This window comes from Hemibagrus wyckioides, linkage group LG07, assembly GCF_019097595.1.
Source record: "Hemibagrus wyckioides isolate EC202008001 linkage group LG07, SWU_Hwy_1.0, whole genome shotgun sequence".
In the NCBI taxonomy this organism is placed as follows: domain Eukaryota; kingdom Metazoa; phylum Chordata; class Actinopteri; order Siluriformes; family Bagridae; genus Hemibagrus; species Hemibagrus wyckioides.
In genome coordinates, this window is record NC_080716.1 from 14,864,257 (window position 1) to 14,882,081 (window position 17,825).

The 17,825-nt window shown below is 37.6% G+C and overlaps 2 protein-coding genes across 6 annotated transcripts; both read right to left on the reverse strand.

Moving 5' to 3' along the window:
• Positions 1–94: 94 nt before the first annotated feature.
• On the reverse strand, positions 95–9,706 carry ctdnep1b (CTD nuclear envelope phosphatase 1b). 4 transcript variants are annotated; one of them, XR_009204880.1, is made up of 8 exons: positions 9,202–9,705; positions 5,298–5,364; positions 4,276–4,394; positions 2,144–2,332; positions 1,603–1,714; positions 941–1,047; positions 772–856; positions 634–686 (listed from the first exon to the last, which is right to left on the reverse strand). XR_009204880.1 is itself a non-coding variant. In XM_058394002.1 (7 exons), the coding sequence occupies exons 1-7, from the start codon at positions 9,313–9,315 to the stop codon at positions 626–628; spliced, it is 747 nt and encodes a 248-aa protein (XP_058249985.1). In that variant the 5' UTR covers positions 9,316–9,703; the 3' UTR covers positions 95–625. The 4 variants fall into 4 exon arrangements, 1 of the variants encoding a protein (XP_058249985.1); XM_058394002.1 differs by lacking the exon at positions 941–1,047 and having other exon boundaries at positions 95–686; positions 9,202–9,703; XR_009204879.1 differs by having other exon boundaries at positions 623–686; positions 772–1,047.
• A 1,380-nt stretch (positions 9,707–11,086) lies between these two features.
• elp5 (elongator acetyltransferase complex subunit 5) lies at positions 11,087–17,822 on the reverse strand. Of its 2 annotated transcripts, none has more exons than XM_058395059.1 (8): positions 15,326–17,822; positions 15,176–15,236; positions 13,823–13,903; positions 13,464–13,675; positions 12,746–12,924; positions 12,553–12,651; positions 12,041–12,141; positions 11,087–11,731 (listed from the first exon to the last, which is right to left on the reverse strand). In XM_058395059.1, the coding sequence occupies exons 1-8, from the start codon at positions 15,378–15,380 to the stop codon at positions 11,623–11,625; spliced, it is 897 nt and encodes a 298-aa protein (XP_058251042.1). In that variant the 5' UTR covers positions 15,381–17,822; the 3' UTR covers positions 11,087–11,622. The 2 variants fall into 2 exon arrangements, with proteins under 2 accessions (XP_058251042.1, XP_058251043.1); XM_058395060.1 differs by having other exon boundaries at positions 12,746–12,921; positions 15,326–16,626.
• Between the last annotated feature and the right edge of the window lie 3 nt (positions 17,823–17,825).

Below are 17,825 nucleotides of genomic sequence, written 5' to 3' on the forward strand. Positions count from 1 at the left end.
AATGCTCATCCATTAAGTACTCTCAAGACTTGGTATAAGTTAAAAAAAATATAAAAAAAAATATTTAAAAAAAAATATTTAAAAAAATATTAAAAAAAAAAAAAAAAAAATGGGGAAAGAAAAAGAAGAAAAAACAAAAACACCTCTTTACACTCACTTTCCCAAGCTGATGGCAACAAAGACTTTACTTAAAAGAAAGAAGAAAGGCGGGTAGAAACAAGGACTCCAAATTATTGCTCAGTTTTCTCTCATCCATATATTCACATGAGGGAAGAACACTGTCCATCTCCAATAACCTGAGAAATGCAGACTCATCAAGTCTGTTGTATTAAAACCATGGCACTGTATTAATAAAACTGTCCCTTCAGGGCTTTGCATCTGTGCTCAAGGGTTTGAGCGCAGTCATCACACAGTATTCCAGAAAAAACTTCAAGACAGGGACTCCAGTATAAAGACGGAAAATACACCGAAGGAATACGTTCCCAGTGCGTTTTCTCCTTTCTTCAAGCAAGTTCAGTTTGTACCTTCACCTGATCACACAATCATGCTGGTGTTGTATGAAAGAGGGATAGGAACTGAGGGGCAGAGTCTTTGTGGGAAGAAGTTTAACAACACAACGTCTCTCTCACCAAAGTTGATGCTGGTGCAGGTTTCGACTAAGGACGGACCGAACGTCAGCTGTGAATCTGCAGAAAGACGACAAATTTTAAACAAACAAACAATTTGGTAAGGAAAATGGTGATATTTTGCCATTTCTGCTTAAATCCTCACCTTAGTGCATCCAACATTGGCAGAAGGTTAAGAAGTGCTGTATCACCGGGATCACTGAACCATGATTTTATGGGTATTGCATTATCTGTAAGAACAACAATTAAATCAATTATGGCGGAAAACTGCTTTGTCCAAAAATTTATTAAATAAATAAACAAAAACAACCTACTAAAACCAGGATAGCTCTGATATTAAAGTTGTAGTTGGCTAAGGAACCAGTAGTGTGATAAATGGTGAGTTTTGGTTCCCATCATACCCTTTTAAATATAGATTAGCCTATATATAGGGAAATCACAGTAAAATCACAAAACTAGTATATTTAAGAAACAAACTGAACAGACCACCACTAATAGCCATGTCTTTGTGTGACTTTGTGCCCAGTGAATAAGTGAGGAGTATTTTAAGCTAGCAGGTAGTGCGACATGGAGCTTGATAAGAGATATCACATCAAAAAGCTACTCATTTTGCTGAAATCCATTAAGTCACGTTAAAAACCATCGATATGCTTTGTTATGGTTTTGCTTTGACATAAATTATAAACTCCAGTACTGTTAAACACAATGAACTCATTTAATAGTTTCTAATCCTTGTGAGGAATTAACAAGATCATGTGATGACCAGAAAACCCTGTGCATATGGACAAACTGGTCTTAAAAATGGAAAAAGGATATCGTTTTTGCTGTAATGTTCAGGCTAAACTGACTATGTGCACACAGTCACCCACACACCATCACCCACACACACAATCACACAAATGCTCTCCTATATTTAAACAAAAATAAAATAAATAAAGTAAGTAATGGGTAGATAGACAATAGATTGATATGTTACCTGGATGACTGCGATACGCTGCAGGAGAGTTGTCAAGAATTGCTATACTGGAAAGATCACCGTGTATGATTGACAGGTCTTTTATATAACTACCCAGATCCAGCGTGCAATGCTGACAGAGACACAAAATAAGGAAATTAATATCTCTAGTGTTGACAGCTTTAGGCATGAATTTCTATAAATGCAAAATAAACAACAATGTTAGCAGAATGGCATGAGAGATGCACTGTGACTGAATTCAGGCCCTGTTTGACTATCAACCATTTTGTAGTGCTGTAGTTCAACATGCATAGCTGTACAAAATCCATGGAGATTTCTTTCAGTTTTAAATTCACTTCAGGATGGATACCGAGGAACCCAACCTCAGTTGGCAGGTAATTCAGCATCATATAAACAATGATGTATTTGCTGTGCACCCTTATGTAAGCAGGGTCTAAATTTGGTCCAGTATCTGCCTCACTGTGGCCTTATAGTGCTGTATATAGAACTGTCTATAGTGAGCAATGACTGTGTGTACAAGGTAGCCATTTCAGTCAGTCACCTGTCTGTAGTATCTGCGCTTCAAGATGCCTTTGTTGTTGTCCAGCTTGTCCGCTACCGCAGATCCGTAGATTTCCATACTAGCAGTGAACACTACGAGCTCGTACCACTGACTGACAACCTCCAAGAAGAAGTCCACATGGGGCCTTTTATGCACAAAGAATCTGACTGGGTGCTTGTCTATAACAACCTAAAAAAAAAAAAGACACATTGGAAGGGTATGAAAGCTGGCAACATCAGGCTGCTTTGAGATACCAGAGTGATGATATTAATAAAAAAAAGTAGGTATTAGAGTTTGGCTGCACGCTGAAATTATGAAAATCTATGCAAAATATTACTCAAATTTTACTCAACAAACCACTCAATCTTTTGGGGTGCATGATAATACCTGGTTTTGAGAACAATAACAAAAACTAGGCAATAAAGTAAACATGTTTCAAAAGTATTTGGACAACTCCCAAAAGTTGGAAGTGACAATTGTACAGAATGTCTTTGTATGCTGTAGGATTAAGATTTCTCTTCAATGGAATTACAGGGCGCAAACCTGTTCCAGCATGACAATAATCTTGTGCACTAATAGAGCACCAAGATGACATGACTTGCCAACGTTAGAGTGGAAGAACCTGAGAGCCCTGCACAGAGCCCTGACCTCAGCCCCAGTGAACTGGGATGAACTGGCCTCTTCACCCAATCTCACTAACACTCTTTTGGCTGAATAGACAAATCGACATAACACTCCAAAAGCTAGTGAAAAGCCTTCCCAGAAGAGAGCATTATAACAAAATCTGTAATGGTATGTTCAGCAAGCAAGGGTGTTATAATCAGGGATCCACTATCAATTAGCCATATATAGTATTTCCTGATTTGTACTTCTTTTGACTGCGAAACGCAAGGGTACAATATTCTCACTGTTCAATACTGTTGCTAAACAACTAGAAAACATTGACTGCATGCTACCTAGTGGCTAATACTAATGATTTAACTAGTTAGCACATGCTAACCACTAAGCCACCCACTCTAGTAAAACATCTAATAATCTATTTGCCCTAAAAGGAGTTAATAAGGAAAAACACATTTGGTCTCCAGGCTTTACTTCTCTAGTCTATGAGGCTAAAACTGCTCAACTTTCTGATGTGGTTCAAGACACAATGAGTTACTGTAATCTATTTTTTAATGAATAAAATTTCCTGTAGTAATATGAAGGAATCCACTCTTGATTACCAAAATCTTAATGAAATTTAATCTGGCTACAGGCCATCGTCTCTCTGAGTTTGGTGTGGAGGAACTTGACTGGCCTGCACAGTTCTGACCTCAACCCGACAGAACACCTTTGGGATGAATTAGAGCGGAGACTGTGAGACAGGCCAAAACTGGGACGTCTGCCTTTACATGCACATGAATGCAATATGGAGTTGGCTCGCCCTTTGCAGCTATAACAGCATGAACTTCAACTGTTTATGGGAATTTTTAACCATTTCTCTAGAAGCACATTTGTGAGGTCAGTCACTAATGCTGGATGAGAAGACCTGGCTCACAGTCTCCGCTCTAATTCATCCCAAAGGTGTTCTATCAGGTTGAGGTCAGGACTCTGTGCAGGCCAGTCAAGTTCCTCCACACCAAACTCACTCATCCATGTCTTTATGGACCTTGCTTGTGCACTGGTGTACAGTCATGTTGGAACAGGAAGGGGTCATTCCCAAATTGTTCCCACAAAGTTGGGAATTGTCCAAAATGTCTTGGTATGCTGAAGCATTAAGAGTTCCTTTCACTGTATCTAAGGGGCCAAGCCCAGCTCCTTGAAAAACAACACCTGAATTCAATGATTTTTTCCAATATAGTGTATGTAAGACCTGGTCAATACAAACAAATAATATGCACATATAATTAAAATAATACTAAGACTGGGAAGCACTAGAATAACGCAGTAAGGCAAATTTATTTAGTATAATTAAAAATAATGCAGCAAATGTAATAATATCTCCATAGGAGTTAGGACAGTAGACTTATGCTAGGCATCTTTTTACCCAGCCAGAAAAAATATTTTTTTAATTCACTGAAATTTATCATTGAATTTCTACAAGGTTTCTTTGAACAATGTCCTCAGCTGTGTGCATTACATAATGCATTCCTTACTTTAAGGATAAAGTCTGGTGGCGTGCCAGGCCGTACTGATGGCCTCAGAACCCCGTCATGATGAGAGTGAATCAACGTCTCATCGAGGTCTAAAACTAGAATCTTCCGCTTTACTGCATCTGCCAAAACATGCAAAAACACACACACACATTGACCAGGAACTGATGCATATATACAAACTCTTCTGTCACAGTATGCGACCCATTTAGAGCTGTTGAAAACAGTACAGCAAAACAAAACCTCACTTTACATGTTAATCAACAACTGCCCATTCAGATCTCTATAGACTGCTGTATTTACTAGGAGACAGAGTACATCTGCTGCTGTCAAAGCTCTTGTCTGCAAAGCTTGTATTTAGTCACCATCTAGAGTCTTTACAGAAATGTGAAAATGTCAGAAACACAATACTGAAAAAATAAAATTTGAATAAAAGAAACTTTTATCTTTTTTAAACACCAATCAGAGAGACATGGTAACATAGCTATGTCATGAAATATTACCAGGTTTCCATTTCCAGGTAATGGGATAAAGCAAAAATAACTCCAAATTACCATTCACATCTGGATTATGTGAGTCTTCTAATGTATGTCCAATAAACTAATGTTCTATTAGAAATGATCAAGGATTTGTTCGATTGTGTTGTGGTATTGTTGCTCTTTCAGTTGATAGATATTTGTTGCAAGCTTTGCCGTGATATTATCTCTGAATCTTGAAGAATATATAATGAATTCAATTATTTATTTATTTATTCATTCATTCATTCTACTGCTGTGTGCCCAGTACTGGGCAAGCTCCAATATGACTGCCACATAATTCCAAAGAGCTGGATTTCCTTTTGGGTCTGGTTCCTCTCAAAGGTTCTCCTTCATCATTCAAAATCTAGAGCTAGTCCTGGATTTCTTTAAAGCTGCTTAGTGAAAATGTCTATACAAAAAAAACGACCTGGAAATATAATTGTTCCTTAGTTCACAAGTCACTCTGAACAGTTTTGTAAAGGAAGAGAGAAAGACAGAGATACTTACTAAGTCTGGTTCTAGACAACGGTGACAAGGGTAAATTGTCATATCGCACCGTCTGATATTGAATAATCTAGAATAAGGAAGAGACAAGAAACAAGTAAGCTTACAAACCTGTTAAGTAGAATTCAGCAAAAAACATAATACATAATATACATACATAATCTTAGACAAATGAAGGCTTCACAAATTCTTAGCAAAAGTGCCAGTGTTGATGATGTCTAACGTTAGAAACCCTGTACATAATAATAATAATTATTATTATGATTAATAATTAATTGAAATGGAAATGAAATATTCAAGCCTTTATAGGTTCCCCAAGAGGGATGAAGAAAAAATTCTTAATTTAATAGTTTTAACCTTTATTTTCTAAAAGGTGCCTCTGTTATAGAATATTGGACTACACAGATTCAATGTCCAGCTCAAATGCATTAAATCAAGAGAATTGATTTATTTCTATTATTTACTTTAAAAGGCTGAAGGAAATGTAATACATATAAAGGAAACAAAGCAATTAGACAAATCCTGAAATGTGGTCCAATAGCCATCAATCCATTAATTAATTAATGTATTTATTTATTTATTTATTAATCCATCCAGACTTGGGATTTATCCAAAGTTGTGTTGTTTACACAAACATTTTGCTGCATCATCCATTTTTTCACTTCTGGACATGTCATCAAAATGAAACCAATCACATATTATACAGGCAAAAAAAATGACCAGAGATAAGGGACATGACCTCAGACTTCAGTGTTGGGAAAAGTCCATACTTGTCACATTTTCCCTCTATTTCGGAGACGTCTATACTTCTGTCCCCTGTTCCTTCCCCCTGAATTCTTCTCTCTCAAGCTAAATTTAGCTTTAAGGGCAGGAGTTGGTGGGAATGCAAGGGCAAACAGAAGGGGTAGCCAGGGTGAATGGCGTTTTAAAAGGGAGGTTTTGTTCTAGCCTTTAGGGGCTGGACACATACTGAATGCACTTACACAGAGTCTGTGAGCCAAGCTGACCCCATCAGATGTTGGGCTCACTGTAACCTGACTGCAACCCCTGCTTAGAAGTGGTCAACCTTTTCGTATTTATTAAAGCTTCATCGCAGAGGATATTTCTTAAAAAAGATGTACTTATATAGTTGAATCATGACCAAAAGAATAATGTGTTTCTAAGCTGCTGCAAGAGTCTAGGGTCGAAATTGGCAGGAAATTTGTACGTCATATCCCACTTGAAAGAAGTCAGATAATCAGATGACTAGCAAGAGTCACAGCCAATCAGTACTAAGAGAGAGTGAACAAGCATGAGAGTCTAAAAGACCAAATGGTATTGAAAGAGAGAAGGTGTGTTTATGTATTTTTGCTTTTGAAACTTGGTTTGAAACTGAGCAAGACACCAGAGAGGACAAAATGCCTAAAACATCCTGCAGCTTTAGGCAGAAAACAACATTAGTGGAGGTGATGGACATTTGTGCTTCATGATTGTCATCTTAAAGACTGTTACACAACTGACAAGTCATGATGTCTATATGTATGCATATATAAGAGCAATGCAACACTTCACTTTATGGACAAGCACAGACTGACTGTCACAAACAAGAAAATCAATTTCTCAGTTGCTCAGTTTCTGTGTAATATGAGCTATAGATAGTTCTGCTGATGTGTTTGAATCACACATCCTTTCACTCATGCACACTTCAGCAGCTTCTGACCTGTACATAACTGGGCTCTTTAGCACAGACCAGGATAAGCCAAGCTCACTTAAATGGCAACTGTTACAATGATGATGTGGTACTTTACCCCTGTTAACCAGTCTTTATATGGGAGAAAAGAACTCTAAAAATATATGCGTACAAAACATGCTATTGCTGTGGTTTAAACGTTTCCTGTCACAACAGAAGGCAATATATTCAGGCAGTTAAAATGTGTTTGCACCTACTGCCTCATTTCCTAAAGGTGATGCATGCCAACTGAGGGTTTTTTTTTTTTGTTTTTTTTTAACACCTTTAATAACACAACCAACATAATTCAAGGCAAATAAAGACAGGATAACTATTAATGATTCTCATATGCTATCAGGCTACTTGTTCAAAGAAACAAAATATTGAAAGCTAAGTAATTTAAATATAATTTGACCAGCATTACATTGTTAAAGCATTAACATCCTGCAAAAGCACATCAAACTACTGTGCTTTTTTCTCTTATTTCCTATTTATTATTAGAATGTATTAAGAATATCTCACGCAAATAAGGTGGGATAAAAAATGAGAAAAATAACAAATATTAAATATAATAAATATTAAAAATATTTATGTCATACTGTTATGTGATCTGGCATGGCCTACCTTGAAATTTACTGTTTATGAGCAACTTTTTTCAAATATGAGAAATAACACTAACATTCAAAGATTTAAAAGATCATAACTGTAAGCTACTATATGAAAGTTTTGGCTTTCTAAATAAGTGCCTTTCAAATCTGGGCCCATGTACACTATATTGCCAAAAGTTTTGGGACACCCCTCCAAATCGTTGAATTCAGGTGTTGTTTTTCCAGGGGTTGGACTTGGCCCCTTAGTTCCAGTGAAAGGAACTCTTAATGCTTCAGCATACCAAGACATTATAGGATAACGTCATGCTCCCAACTTTGTGGGAACATGAAATTGTTCCAACATGACTGTACACCAGTGCACAAAACAAGGTCCATAAAGACATGGATGAGTGAGTTTGGTGTGGAGGAACTTGACTGGCCTGCACAGAGTCCTGACCTCAACCCGATAGAACACCTTTGGGTTGAATTAGAGCGGAGACTCTAAGCCATTACAAAAGTAGAATGTCTGCCTTTACATGCACATGAATTTAATAAGGAGTTGGCCTGCCCTTTGCAGCTATAGCAGCTTCAACTCTTCTGGGAAGGCTTTCCACAAGGTTTAGGAGTGTGTTTATAGGAATCTTTGACCATTCCTCTAGAAGCGCATTTGCGAGGTCAGGCACTGATGTTGGACTGAAAACCTGGCTCACAGTCTCCACTCTAATTCATCCCAAAGGTGTCCTATCAGGTTGAGGTCAGGACTCTGTGCAGTTCCTCCACACCAAACTCCCTCATCCATGTCTTTATGGACCTTGCTTTGTGCACTGGTGTACAGTCATATTGGAACAGGAAGGGGGTCATCCCCAAACTGTTCCCATAAAGTTGGGAGCATGAAATTGTCCAAAAATGTCTTTGTATGCTGAAGCATTCAGAGTTCCTTTCACTGGAACTAAGGGGCCAAGTCCAACCCCTGAAAAACAACACCTGAATTCAATAATTTGAAAATCATATGACCATAAGACAACCGTTAAAAGTTATTAAGTTATGCTTATCTTTTAGTTATTAAACCTAGTGTGTCTCAATTAAATATACAAAATATTATTGAAACGCATCACTACTAAAGAGACTGGATTTGTTTCGTCCTTGTTTTAAGTGACACGAATAACAAATTATTTAGATTTAATTGCCAACATGGAAACTAAAACTCTGAACTTTCTCTGTAGGTCATCTGGTCCTGTGTGTGTATTTAGTGTGTGCTCCATTTGCAAGAGCAGAATTGTAATTGTACACTGCGGCTCTTCAGAGAAGGCGGAGCCTGTGCTTCTAGCCAATCAGAGCAGAGATGTACTTTAACACACTTAATGGCAGATGGAAAGTTACAATTACTGAAAACTTGCCTCAACACATTCGAGCAATTACTTTAATACACACATATAAATTAAATCACCATATTTTAACAGGTGCGAGAGTTTCCCCCACCTGTTTGTTAACTCTGATTTTGTTTTCCTTCAAGTGCAGTAGTGTACATGTGGGCTAAACCTGCAAACAGTACTGTAAAAGAGAAAGGATCAGCTGCACTGTTGTTAAAAAGCCCATTTCTAGGCTTACTCACCGTTCTCAGAGGTTTCCTGAGGATGTACAGAAATAAACTCCATAACTTGGACGTCACGCTGAAGAAAGTGCGGACACAGAACAAACACTGACGAGTCTTTAACATGTCAACCATAACCCCGAAAAGTTCCGTGCACTCGTCCGGGAGAAGCTGAAGCCTTACGAGATCCGAGCTTTTATTTACAACTTCCAGAAAAGTCTGTGAACATCAATCTCCTTTCATATTTGCCCTCATTACTTAACAGCGGTGAAAACCCCCAGGAACTAAAAGTGCATGTATGCGGTTTCTCTGTGGAGAACGAAGCAGGATTTCTGTCCAGCTCAATTAACCAAACCAAAAATACCTAGCTAGCTAACGGTGTGAACCGGCGCTGGAGCAGCAGAGTTGTTGAGGTGACATGAGATCCAATGTACAACCAGAACACAAATGGTCCAAACACCGTGGCGCTAAATGCGGTATTTTTCCCTCCTCACCACTGAAGGGGGCAGTTCATTTAATATAGAGTCAGTGCTGAGAGACAGTTCAAACCAAACCCGGAACTACGCTGCAACACCGCCGCCGTCTAAATACGCCACTTCCGTAAAGACGCAAAAGTTCACATCGGGTTTGTTCATAAATGACAAATGTATTTATTTATTTATTTGTTTATTTATACTTTTTTTTAGTTATTTCCATCACATATAGGTACAGGACAAAGAAAGTACAAGGCAGATATAAGGTAATGTCTTACAGTTTAACGTAAAAGAGAATAACAGACATAAAATGAACTTGAACATAAACATATATATATATATATATATATATATATATATATATATATATATATATATAAAATTTATTTTTAAATCACTAATAATTATTAGTAATTTAAATAACTAATAATAAATTATTAATTAATTATTAAATTAAATATTAAATATAAAATTAAATAACAAAAAATAAATAAATGAAATCCCAGGACCAAAAAAAAAAAGTGCTATATATGGGCAGTTACATAAATTTGAAGTTTCTTATTTTGGTAATCTCATATTAGAAGGGTTTCAAAATATATTTTAGGATCAGTGTTATAAAAAGTAATATATGACACTCTTCTTTTGAATTATTTTTGATTTATGGATATAAAATATAAATGACAGAGTGTTCTTTTACTAAATGGACATGTAATATTTGGCTTTTTAGAACTATGATAAGAAGTTAATTATATTTGAATGAGTGTGTGTGTGTGTGTGTGTGCCCTGCGATGGGTTGGCACTCCGTCCAGGGTGTATCCTGTCTTGATGCCTGATGACGCCTGAGATAGGCACAGGCTCCCCGTGACCCGAGTGTAGATCGGATAAGTGGTATAGACAATGAAATGGAAAAAAAAAAAAGGTTTCATACACTATATTGCCAAACGTTTTGGGACGCCACTCCAAATCATTGAATTCAGGTGTTGTTTTTCAGGGGTTAGGCTTTGGGGATGACCCCTTCCTGTTCCAACATGACTGCACACCAGTGCACAAAGCAAGGTCCATAAAGACATGGATGAGTGAGTTTGAGTCCTGACCTCAACCCGATAGAACACCTTTGGGATGAATTAGAGTGGAGACTGTGAGCCAGACCTTCTCGTCAATGTGCTTCTAGTGGAATGGTCAAATATTTCCATAAATACACTCCTAAACCTTGTGGAAAGCCTTCCAAGAAGAGTTGAAGCTGTTATAGCTGCAAAGGGTGGGTCAACACTGTATTACATTCATGTGCATGTAAAGGCAGGCATCCCAAAACTTTTGGCAATATAGTGTATACATCATTGTAAATCCAGCAATCAGAAACCCCTTATTTCTGTGGTATTTAAGGAATTAGATAATTACATAAACACCATTAAGGAGAGTACAAACAAAAAAGCTGTAAAAATTGTGTATTTATTTAGTACATTTAAGTTATGTTAAGGTTTTATATATACACATGTATAGTTAATAGTTATTTATTTATATCTTTCTGTGTATACCCCTGGCACTTTTGTTGTTTTTGCTGTTCAAGCATTAATAAAATAAATAAATAAAACTCACAAAGTGACTCATGTAGAAAAGAAAGTGTATCTCTACTCGACATGTGATGACAGAATATGCAATGCAATATACAAAAAAAATTAAAGCGATAAAGAATTACAAGTTAGACATTAGGCTGTTTTATTCAGCACATGATTTAAATGGCTGGTCAAGCAATCTGACCAGTGTATGTCAAATAACAAAAATATTACACAAGTAATTTGGTATTTATGAAAATCCTGTCAATTCAGGGAAAAAACCTTTATAAAACTGTCTGATTTTTTTTAATTAACAGTCCCTTTGAATAGACAGTACTGAAGATTTTTATTTAAAACATTGGAGCTCAGACTTCAGGGAACGCTTGGAATCTCTAACAATGTTCAAAAGAGACCTTTTAGACATCAAGATCATCATCTGGGTCTTCTTCATCAAAGTCATCGTTGGCATCAGGTTCATACATAATGCGTCCAGAACCTCTGCCTTGGCTCAAGAGAGCAGACTTTCTGTTTAAAGAAAGCAAAAAGCAGAAAGAACACTCAAACATTTATCAAGATTAACATTACTTATTACATATTATACATATACATTACCTAAATTCTTTTTAACAATACTGAATAAAATTCAATCTATACACCATTAAACAGAGGTAATACAAAAAATATGAGTGTATATGGGAAATATAGGGAACTTGATATCTGCATCAGTATTCATTTTTTCCTCTCTTCCTCTTAACACTTGAGATACTGAGTAAAAGAAATGAAAAATATAAGAATAGCAAGAAAGTTTGAACCTCCATCATTGATTCATCTTACTTTTTTTCACTGAAGACAAAGGGTAGAGCAACTTTTTCCTTCGCCTCTCTTTCAACCTCAGACAAACGAAGATTAAAAGTCAAATTTGACATTGGATCCACCTGAAAAAAGAAAGGAGAAAGAGGGCACTATTGCAAAACATGTTCACAATCGCTGGGTGTATGTATGCTATGTGACCAGAAGTATGCGGACACCTGATCTACACACCAATTTGTGGGTCTTCATCAAACTGTTGCCACATAATTGGAAGCAGAAGATACTTCTCTGAACTGTAAGAGTCACTGAACCCCAGTATTCCTTACCTGACATCATTAATGTCACTGAATGAATACAAATCCCCACAGCCACAGTCCAAAATCTAGTGGAAAGCCTTCTTAGAAGAGTGGATGTTATCATACCAACAAAGGCAAACAACATCTAAAATACTCCACTAGAACATATGTCTGCCAACCAGTGTATACAGTTTACAGAAGTAAAGGTTCTGCTTTAGAAACAAATTCTGATGAATTTACCTCCGACTCAGTGTGCAGGTCTGCTTGAGCCTTTCCAGACTGGTTGGGTTTAGTTTCTATTGATAATGTCAAGTCCTCTGTTAAAGTGAAAAACTCCTCCTTTAAAAGAAAAATCATCAGAATTTAAATACAAAACTGATACCACCAACAGCTATAAAATGATCAAACTTCAATAAGCCTTTAACTTTATTACCTTCTGCATAACCTTTCCAGATTTTTTACGTTGTGATGTGTTGGCCACAGCATAGCGTGCAATGTTCCCAGGTGTAACAGAAATTACAGTGCATGCTAAGTGGCTTAGAGCTCCCAAAACACCTTGCTGATGAAGATCCATGTGTAGGAGACCAAAAATCATCCTTACAGAGCCTCCTGCTTGTCAAGGAGAGAAATATTTTTGTCAACTGACATATTATTCAATAATTGGGCAATGGTTAATGCTCGGAAGGTCAGAAGCCCCATCACTCCAAGCTGCTACTGTTGGCCCCTTGAGCAACCTACTCTCCTCCAGGCCTGCTGTATCATGGCTGACCCTGTGCTCTGACCACAACTACCTAACAAGCAGGGATAGGTGGTGGTGGGGGGGTACACTTATTTTTCAATATGTGACAAATTAAGGCTTCTTCTTCTGTTCAACATACACTAAGGCGGTTTCCAAACAGGGCCAACTAATAATCAGTGAATAATGCAAACATGTTTAGAAGAAAAGAGGATCATGTTTCCAAAGCATGGACTTCCCCTAAACTGCACATTATCCCTGGCTGGTCTGCATCTATTCTGCAGACAGAATATCACAAACTTGTATCCAAAAGACCTTAATCATTTATCCATTGAACTGTCTTTCAAATATAAGTTGCATTACACATAATCTAATCTAAAGGGATTGGGATTAAAGTACTTCTGCGATGACAAACCTTTCCTGAGCTTTTGAAGTTCCTGACAGACGACAACAGGGTCATGATGTCTTACAATGAAAGACAAAGAGTCAATGACAAGTACTGAAGTTTTGGCATGTTGTGTCTCCTGAAGTAGTTGTGTGACGCCTGTTGCACTGAAGTGCTGCACTGTGAACGACGACTGCTTGGTCCAGCCCAGAGGGTCGGTGTATGCATTGTGAAAGTGAAACCTATGAAAGAAAAAAGTTAATGGCTCAAAAGCAAGTTGTAGTTTCATCTTATATGACTGCTCACTGTTTTGTGCTGACAAAATACTGTATACTATATACAAAACTAACTTCATATGTGACTACTTAGAGCATTGATAATTAACTCACAAATTCAAGCAACTGCTGTCCAGTTTAGCACACAACTCATGCTCAGGAACTTCAAACCCCAACACATGGACAGCTTCTCCTCTGAAAAAAGAAACGGAATAAAACAGAGTTAATCCCAAATTGTATTTTGAGAATGAGTGAGTATAGAAATAGATATGCATAAGTACTTTAAAGCAAGCATGAACAGTACAACTTTAATATATCTGGAGAGAGAGTCAGCTATATAGACTTGTAAAATTGGTCATGATATTAGATTGGAGAACTAAAATCTGTCAATACAAAACTCTTCAAATACATACAAATATACAAATACAAAAATCATTACCTCACAAAGTATCATCAATAGCATAAAAAAGAACAAGCTACACACAAACAAAAACCCATGAAATAATTTTTTCATTACTTGTAAGTAATTTGTACCTCAAATGGACAATTTGTGCATAGTTTATCTACTTTTATCTGAGAGAACCACTTACACATCTGAGTGTACACCGATCAGGCATAACATTATGAGCACTGAGAGGTGAAGTGAATAACACTGATGATCTCCTCATCATGGCACCTGTTAGCGGGTGGGATATATTAGGCAGCAAGTGAACATTTTGTCCTCAAAGTTGATGTGTTAGAAGCAGGAAAAACGGGCAAGCGTAAGGATTTGAGCGAGTTTGACAAGGGCCAAATTGTGATGGCTAGACGACTGGATCAGAGCATCTCCAAAACTGCAGCTCTTGTGGGGTGTTCCCGGTCTGCAGTGGTCAGTGTCTATCAAAAGTGGTCCAAGGAAGGAACAGTGGTGAACCGGAGACAGGGTCAGGGGCGGCCAAGGCTCATTGATGTATGTGGGGAGCAAAGGCTGGCCCGTGTGATCCGATCCAACAGACGAGCTACTGTTGCTCAAATTGCTGAAGAAGTTAATGCTGGTTCTGATAGAAAGGTGACATAATATACAGTGTATGACGGGTCAGGACTGATTTGGCAGCAAAAGGGGGACCAACACAATATTAGGGAGGTGGTTTTAATGTTATGCCTGACCGGTGTATTTCACATGTTCCTTGTCAATCAGCAATGATGACGTGTTATAGAAGTGTTTAATCTACATAGGCTGAAAAGTATTAGACGGAATGGAGCTCACAGGTCACTGATACATACAGCTATAGTTTGGGACAGAAAGACATCAAGCCCAGCTTCATTTCTTCACACCGTTATGTGTGTTTTTCTTACTGCTACTGGGGGTGCTCTAGCAAACTGGCATGGAATGGGTCTGTCTAGTTGTGTTTGTCTATGCTAAAAAAAAATTTACAGAATATAAATATAAATATTTATTTTCGACCCAGTAGGGCAGCCATTCACTACCTCTTTAAGGCGCAGTTTATGTAATACTTAAGCAGACGTCGTCCAGAATAACACGCGGTGTCTGGAAAAGAAACAACACCAAAGAGTTTAAGGTAAATGTTCGTAAAGGTATCATGTAAATTGTACTAAGCCTGATATTTATATTATCACCTCGAATAATAACGAATCCTCCCGGTTCCGTTCCCTGTAGTACCTCTGACAGCATTATGAGCGCTCCAGAGCGTGCAGTCTGAAAGTGAATAAACTCCAGCAACCAAGCAGGTTATGTACCGTTTATAGTCCACTTAGCTTCAGATGAAGGTCTAACAAATAATTAACAAATAATTAACGAATAAAACATTAAACTTTCTTTTTTTTTTTGTTACTGTATTTGGACCAAAATTCTCAATATATTGTTTCTGTGTTCTTCGTTTACTCTGGGATTCATTAAGATATGACTTTATTCAGCATATTGCCCCCTGGTGTACTGGAGTTTAACATAGACAGACACAGATACAATATATTGGCAAAAGTTTTGGGACACCCCTCCAAATCATTGAATTCAGGGGTCGGGCTTGGCCCCTTAGTTCCAGTGAAAGGAGTCCTGACCTTAACCCGATAGAACACCTTTGGGATGAATTAGAGCGGAGACTGCAAACCAGGCCAAAACTGAGACGTCTGCCTTTAAACGGACATGAATGTAATATGAAGTTGACCCACCCTTTGCAGTTATAACAGCTTCAACTCAAAGGCTTTCCACAAGGTTTAGGAGTGTGTTCATGGGAATTTCTGAACGTTCCACTAGAAGCGCATTTGTGAGGTCAAGCACCGATGTTGGACGAGAAGGCCTGGCTCGCAGTCTCCGCTCTAATTCATCCCAAAGGTGTTCTATCAGATTGAGGTCGGGACTCTGTGCAGGCCAGTCAAGTTCCTCCACACCAAACGCTTTCATTCATGTCTTTATGGACCTTGCCTTGATTTTTTTTAATAGTCAGCACTGTTCCCAAAATGCTCTGGGAACTTTTCTATAACAACTTAACAAGAAAAAGAGAGAGAAAGAAACAGTGGAGCCATGTTACACTATATTGCCAAAATCATTGATTTCAGGTGTTGTTTTTCAGGGGTTGGGCTTGGCCTCTTAGTTCCAGTGAAAGGAACTCTTAATGCTCTTAGTGTAACATGGCTCCACTGTTTCTTTCTCTCTCTCTTACTTGTTAAGCAACAGAAAAGAATCATACAAAAACAAACTTACTTACAAAACTGAAAATTTTAACATTCTTGTAACATTAATTTGTAGTTAGGGTTATCTCTATTTTGCAAACATCATGTTATGACAACATGAAAAATTTCAGGAATGTTCACTGAAGGTTAGTTACAAAAATAGTAAGTTAAAACAAAGATTGGCGACGGTTCCTTGTCAGTTGTTATAGAAAAGTTCCCAGAACATTTTGGGAACAGTGCTGACTATTAAAATACTGAACATGGTTTCTAAAAAAAAATAAGCAAATGGGAACCAAATGCTAACTGCTATCTGCTGAGTAAGCATGTTAATTCCACAATACGAGAAAAGAGTTGTGAAATATTAAATAGAATAAAATAAAATAAATGCAATTATTATTATTATTATTATTATTCAGATTCAAGACTATTTTATTGTCACTCTACTGAGTACAGCGAAATTAGAGAGGTCCTTGCAGTGCAATTCTCATACACTATATTGCCAAAAGTTTTGGGACACCCTTCCAAATCATTGAATTCAGGGGTTGGGCTTGGCCCCTTAGTTCCAGTGAAAGGAACTCTTAATGCTTCAGCATACCAAGACATTATGGACAATTTCATGCTCCCAACTTTGTGGGAACAGTTTGGGGATGACCGCTTTCTGTTTACTGACATTTTAGACACAATATACACTATATTGCCAAAGGTTTTGGTAAGTCTGCCTTTACATGCACTTGAATGTGATATGGAGTTAGCCTTCCCTTTGCAGCTATAACGGCTTCAACTCTTCTGGGAAGGCTTTCCACAAGGTTTAGGAGTGTGTTTATGGGAATTATTGACCATTCCTCTAGAAGCGCATTTGTGAGGTCAGGCACTGATGTTACTGTGTGTGAGGCGGTTACTACATAGACAAGAACGTTTTTTGAATGAGCGCATTGATATCAACCCATCGTTTACATTTACAACCGGAACTACTTACTGTCCGAGACGTGCTATCTTACGCAGATCAGACACACCAATACTGACCAATCAGATTCGACCATTTAACCGCCCTGTGTATATCATACCTCGGGTATTCCACATTTTGTCACATTCTGAAAACCTAACCCATTTTCATTTATTTACTTTATTTTTTTTAGTTTATTTTTTATTTATTTGTTTGTTCGTTTGTTTTGTTTATTGTCACAGAATGCTGTGGAGTTTTTTGTCTACACCTGTACCCCTGGCTTTTTCCCCCTTGGTTCCTATGTCATATTAAGTAAATAAATAAATAAATAAACAAACAAACAAACAAACAAACATTTTCAATGACACGATTTCCAAAGTAGTTTGCACCTGTGAGTCCTTACAGCCAACCATTTCTCGCGCTGTGTTTTCCCCCAACTCTGCACGAGACTACATTTCCCATAAGGCCATAGTCTAAGCGGGTCTGCACGGCGGGGCTCAACCGCAA

Excerpts from the sequence above, each read along its gene's own strand:
- elp5 (XM_058395059.1), bottom strand. The coding sequence starts at position 15,380 with ATGCTGTCAGAGGTACTACAGGGAACGGAACCGGGAGGATTCGTTATT. Across the intron at positions 13,904-15,175 it reads ATAAACTGCGCCTTAAAGAG|AGGAGAAGCTGTCCATGTGT; the intron begins GTAGTGAATGGC and ends TTCTTTTTTCAG. Across the intron at positions 12,925-13,463 it reads ACTTCAAAAGCTCAGGAAAG|CAGGAGGCTCTGTAAGGATG; the intron begins GTTTGTCATCGC and ends CTCCTTGACAAG.
- ctdnep1b (XM_058394002.1), bottom strand. The coding sequence starts at position 9,315 with ATGGTTGACATGTTAAAGACTCGTCAGTGTTTGTTCTGTGTCCGCACT. Across the intron at positions 2,333-4,275 it reads CACCAGACTTTATCCTTAAA|GTTGTTATAGACAAGCACCC; the intron begins GTAAGGAATGCA and ends TTTTTTTTTTAG. Across the intron at positions 687-771 it reads CCAATGTTGGATGCACTAAG|ATTCACAGCTGACGTTCGGT; the intron begins GTGAGGATTTAA and ends GTCTTTCTGCAG.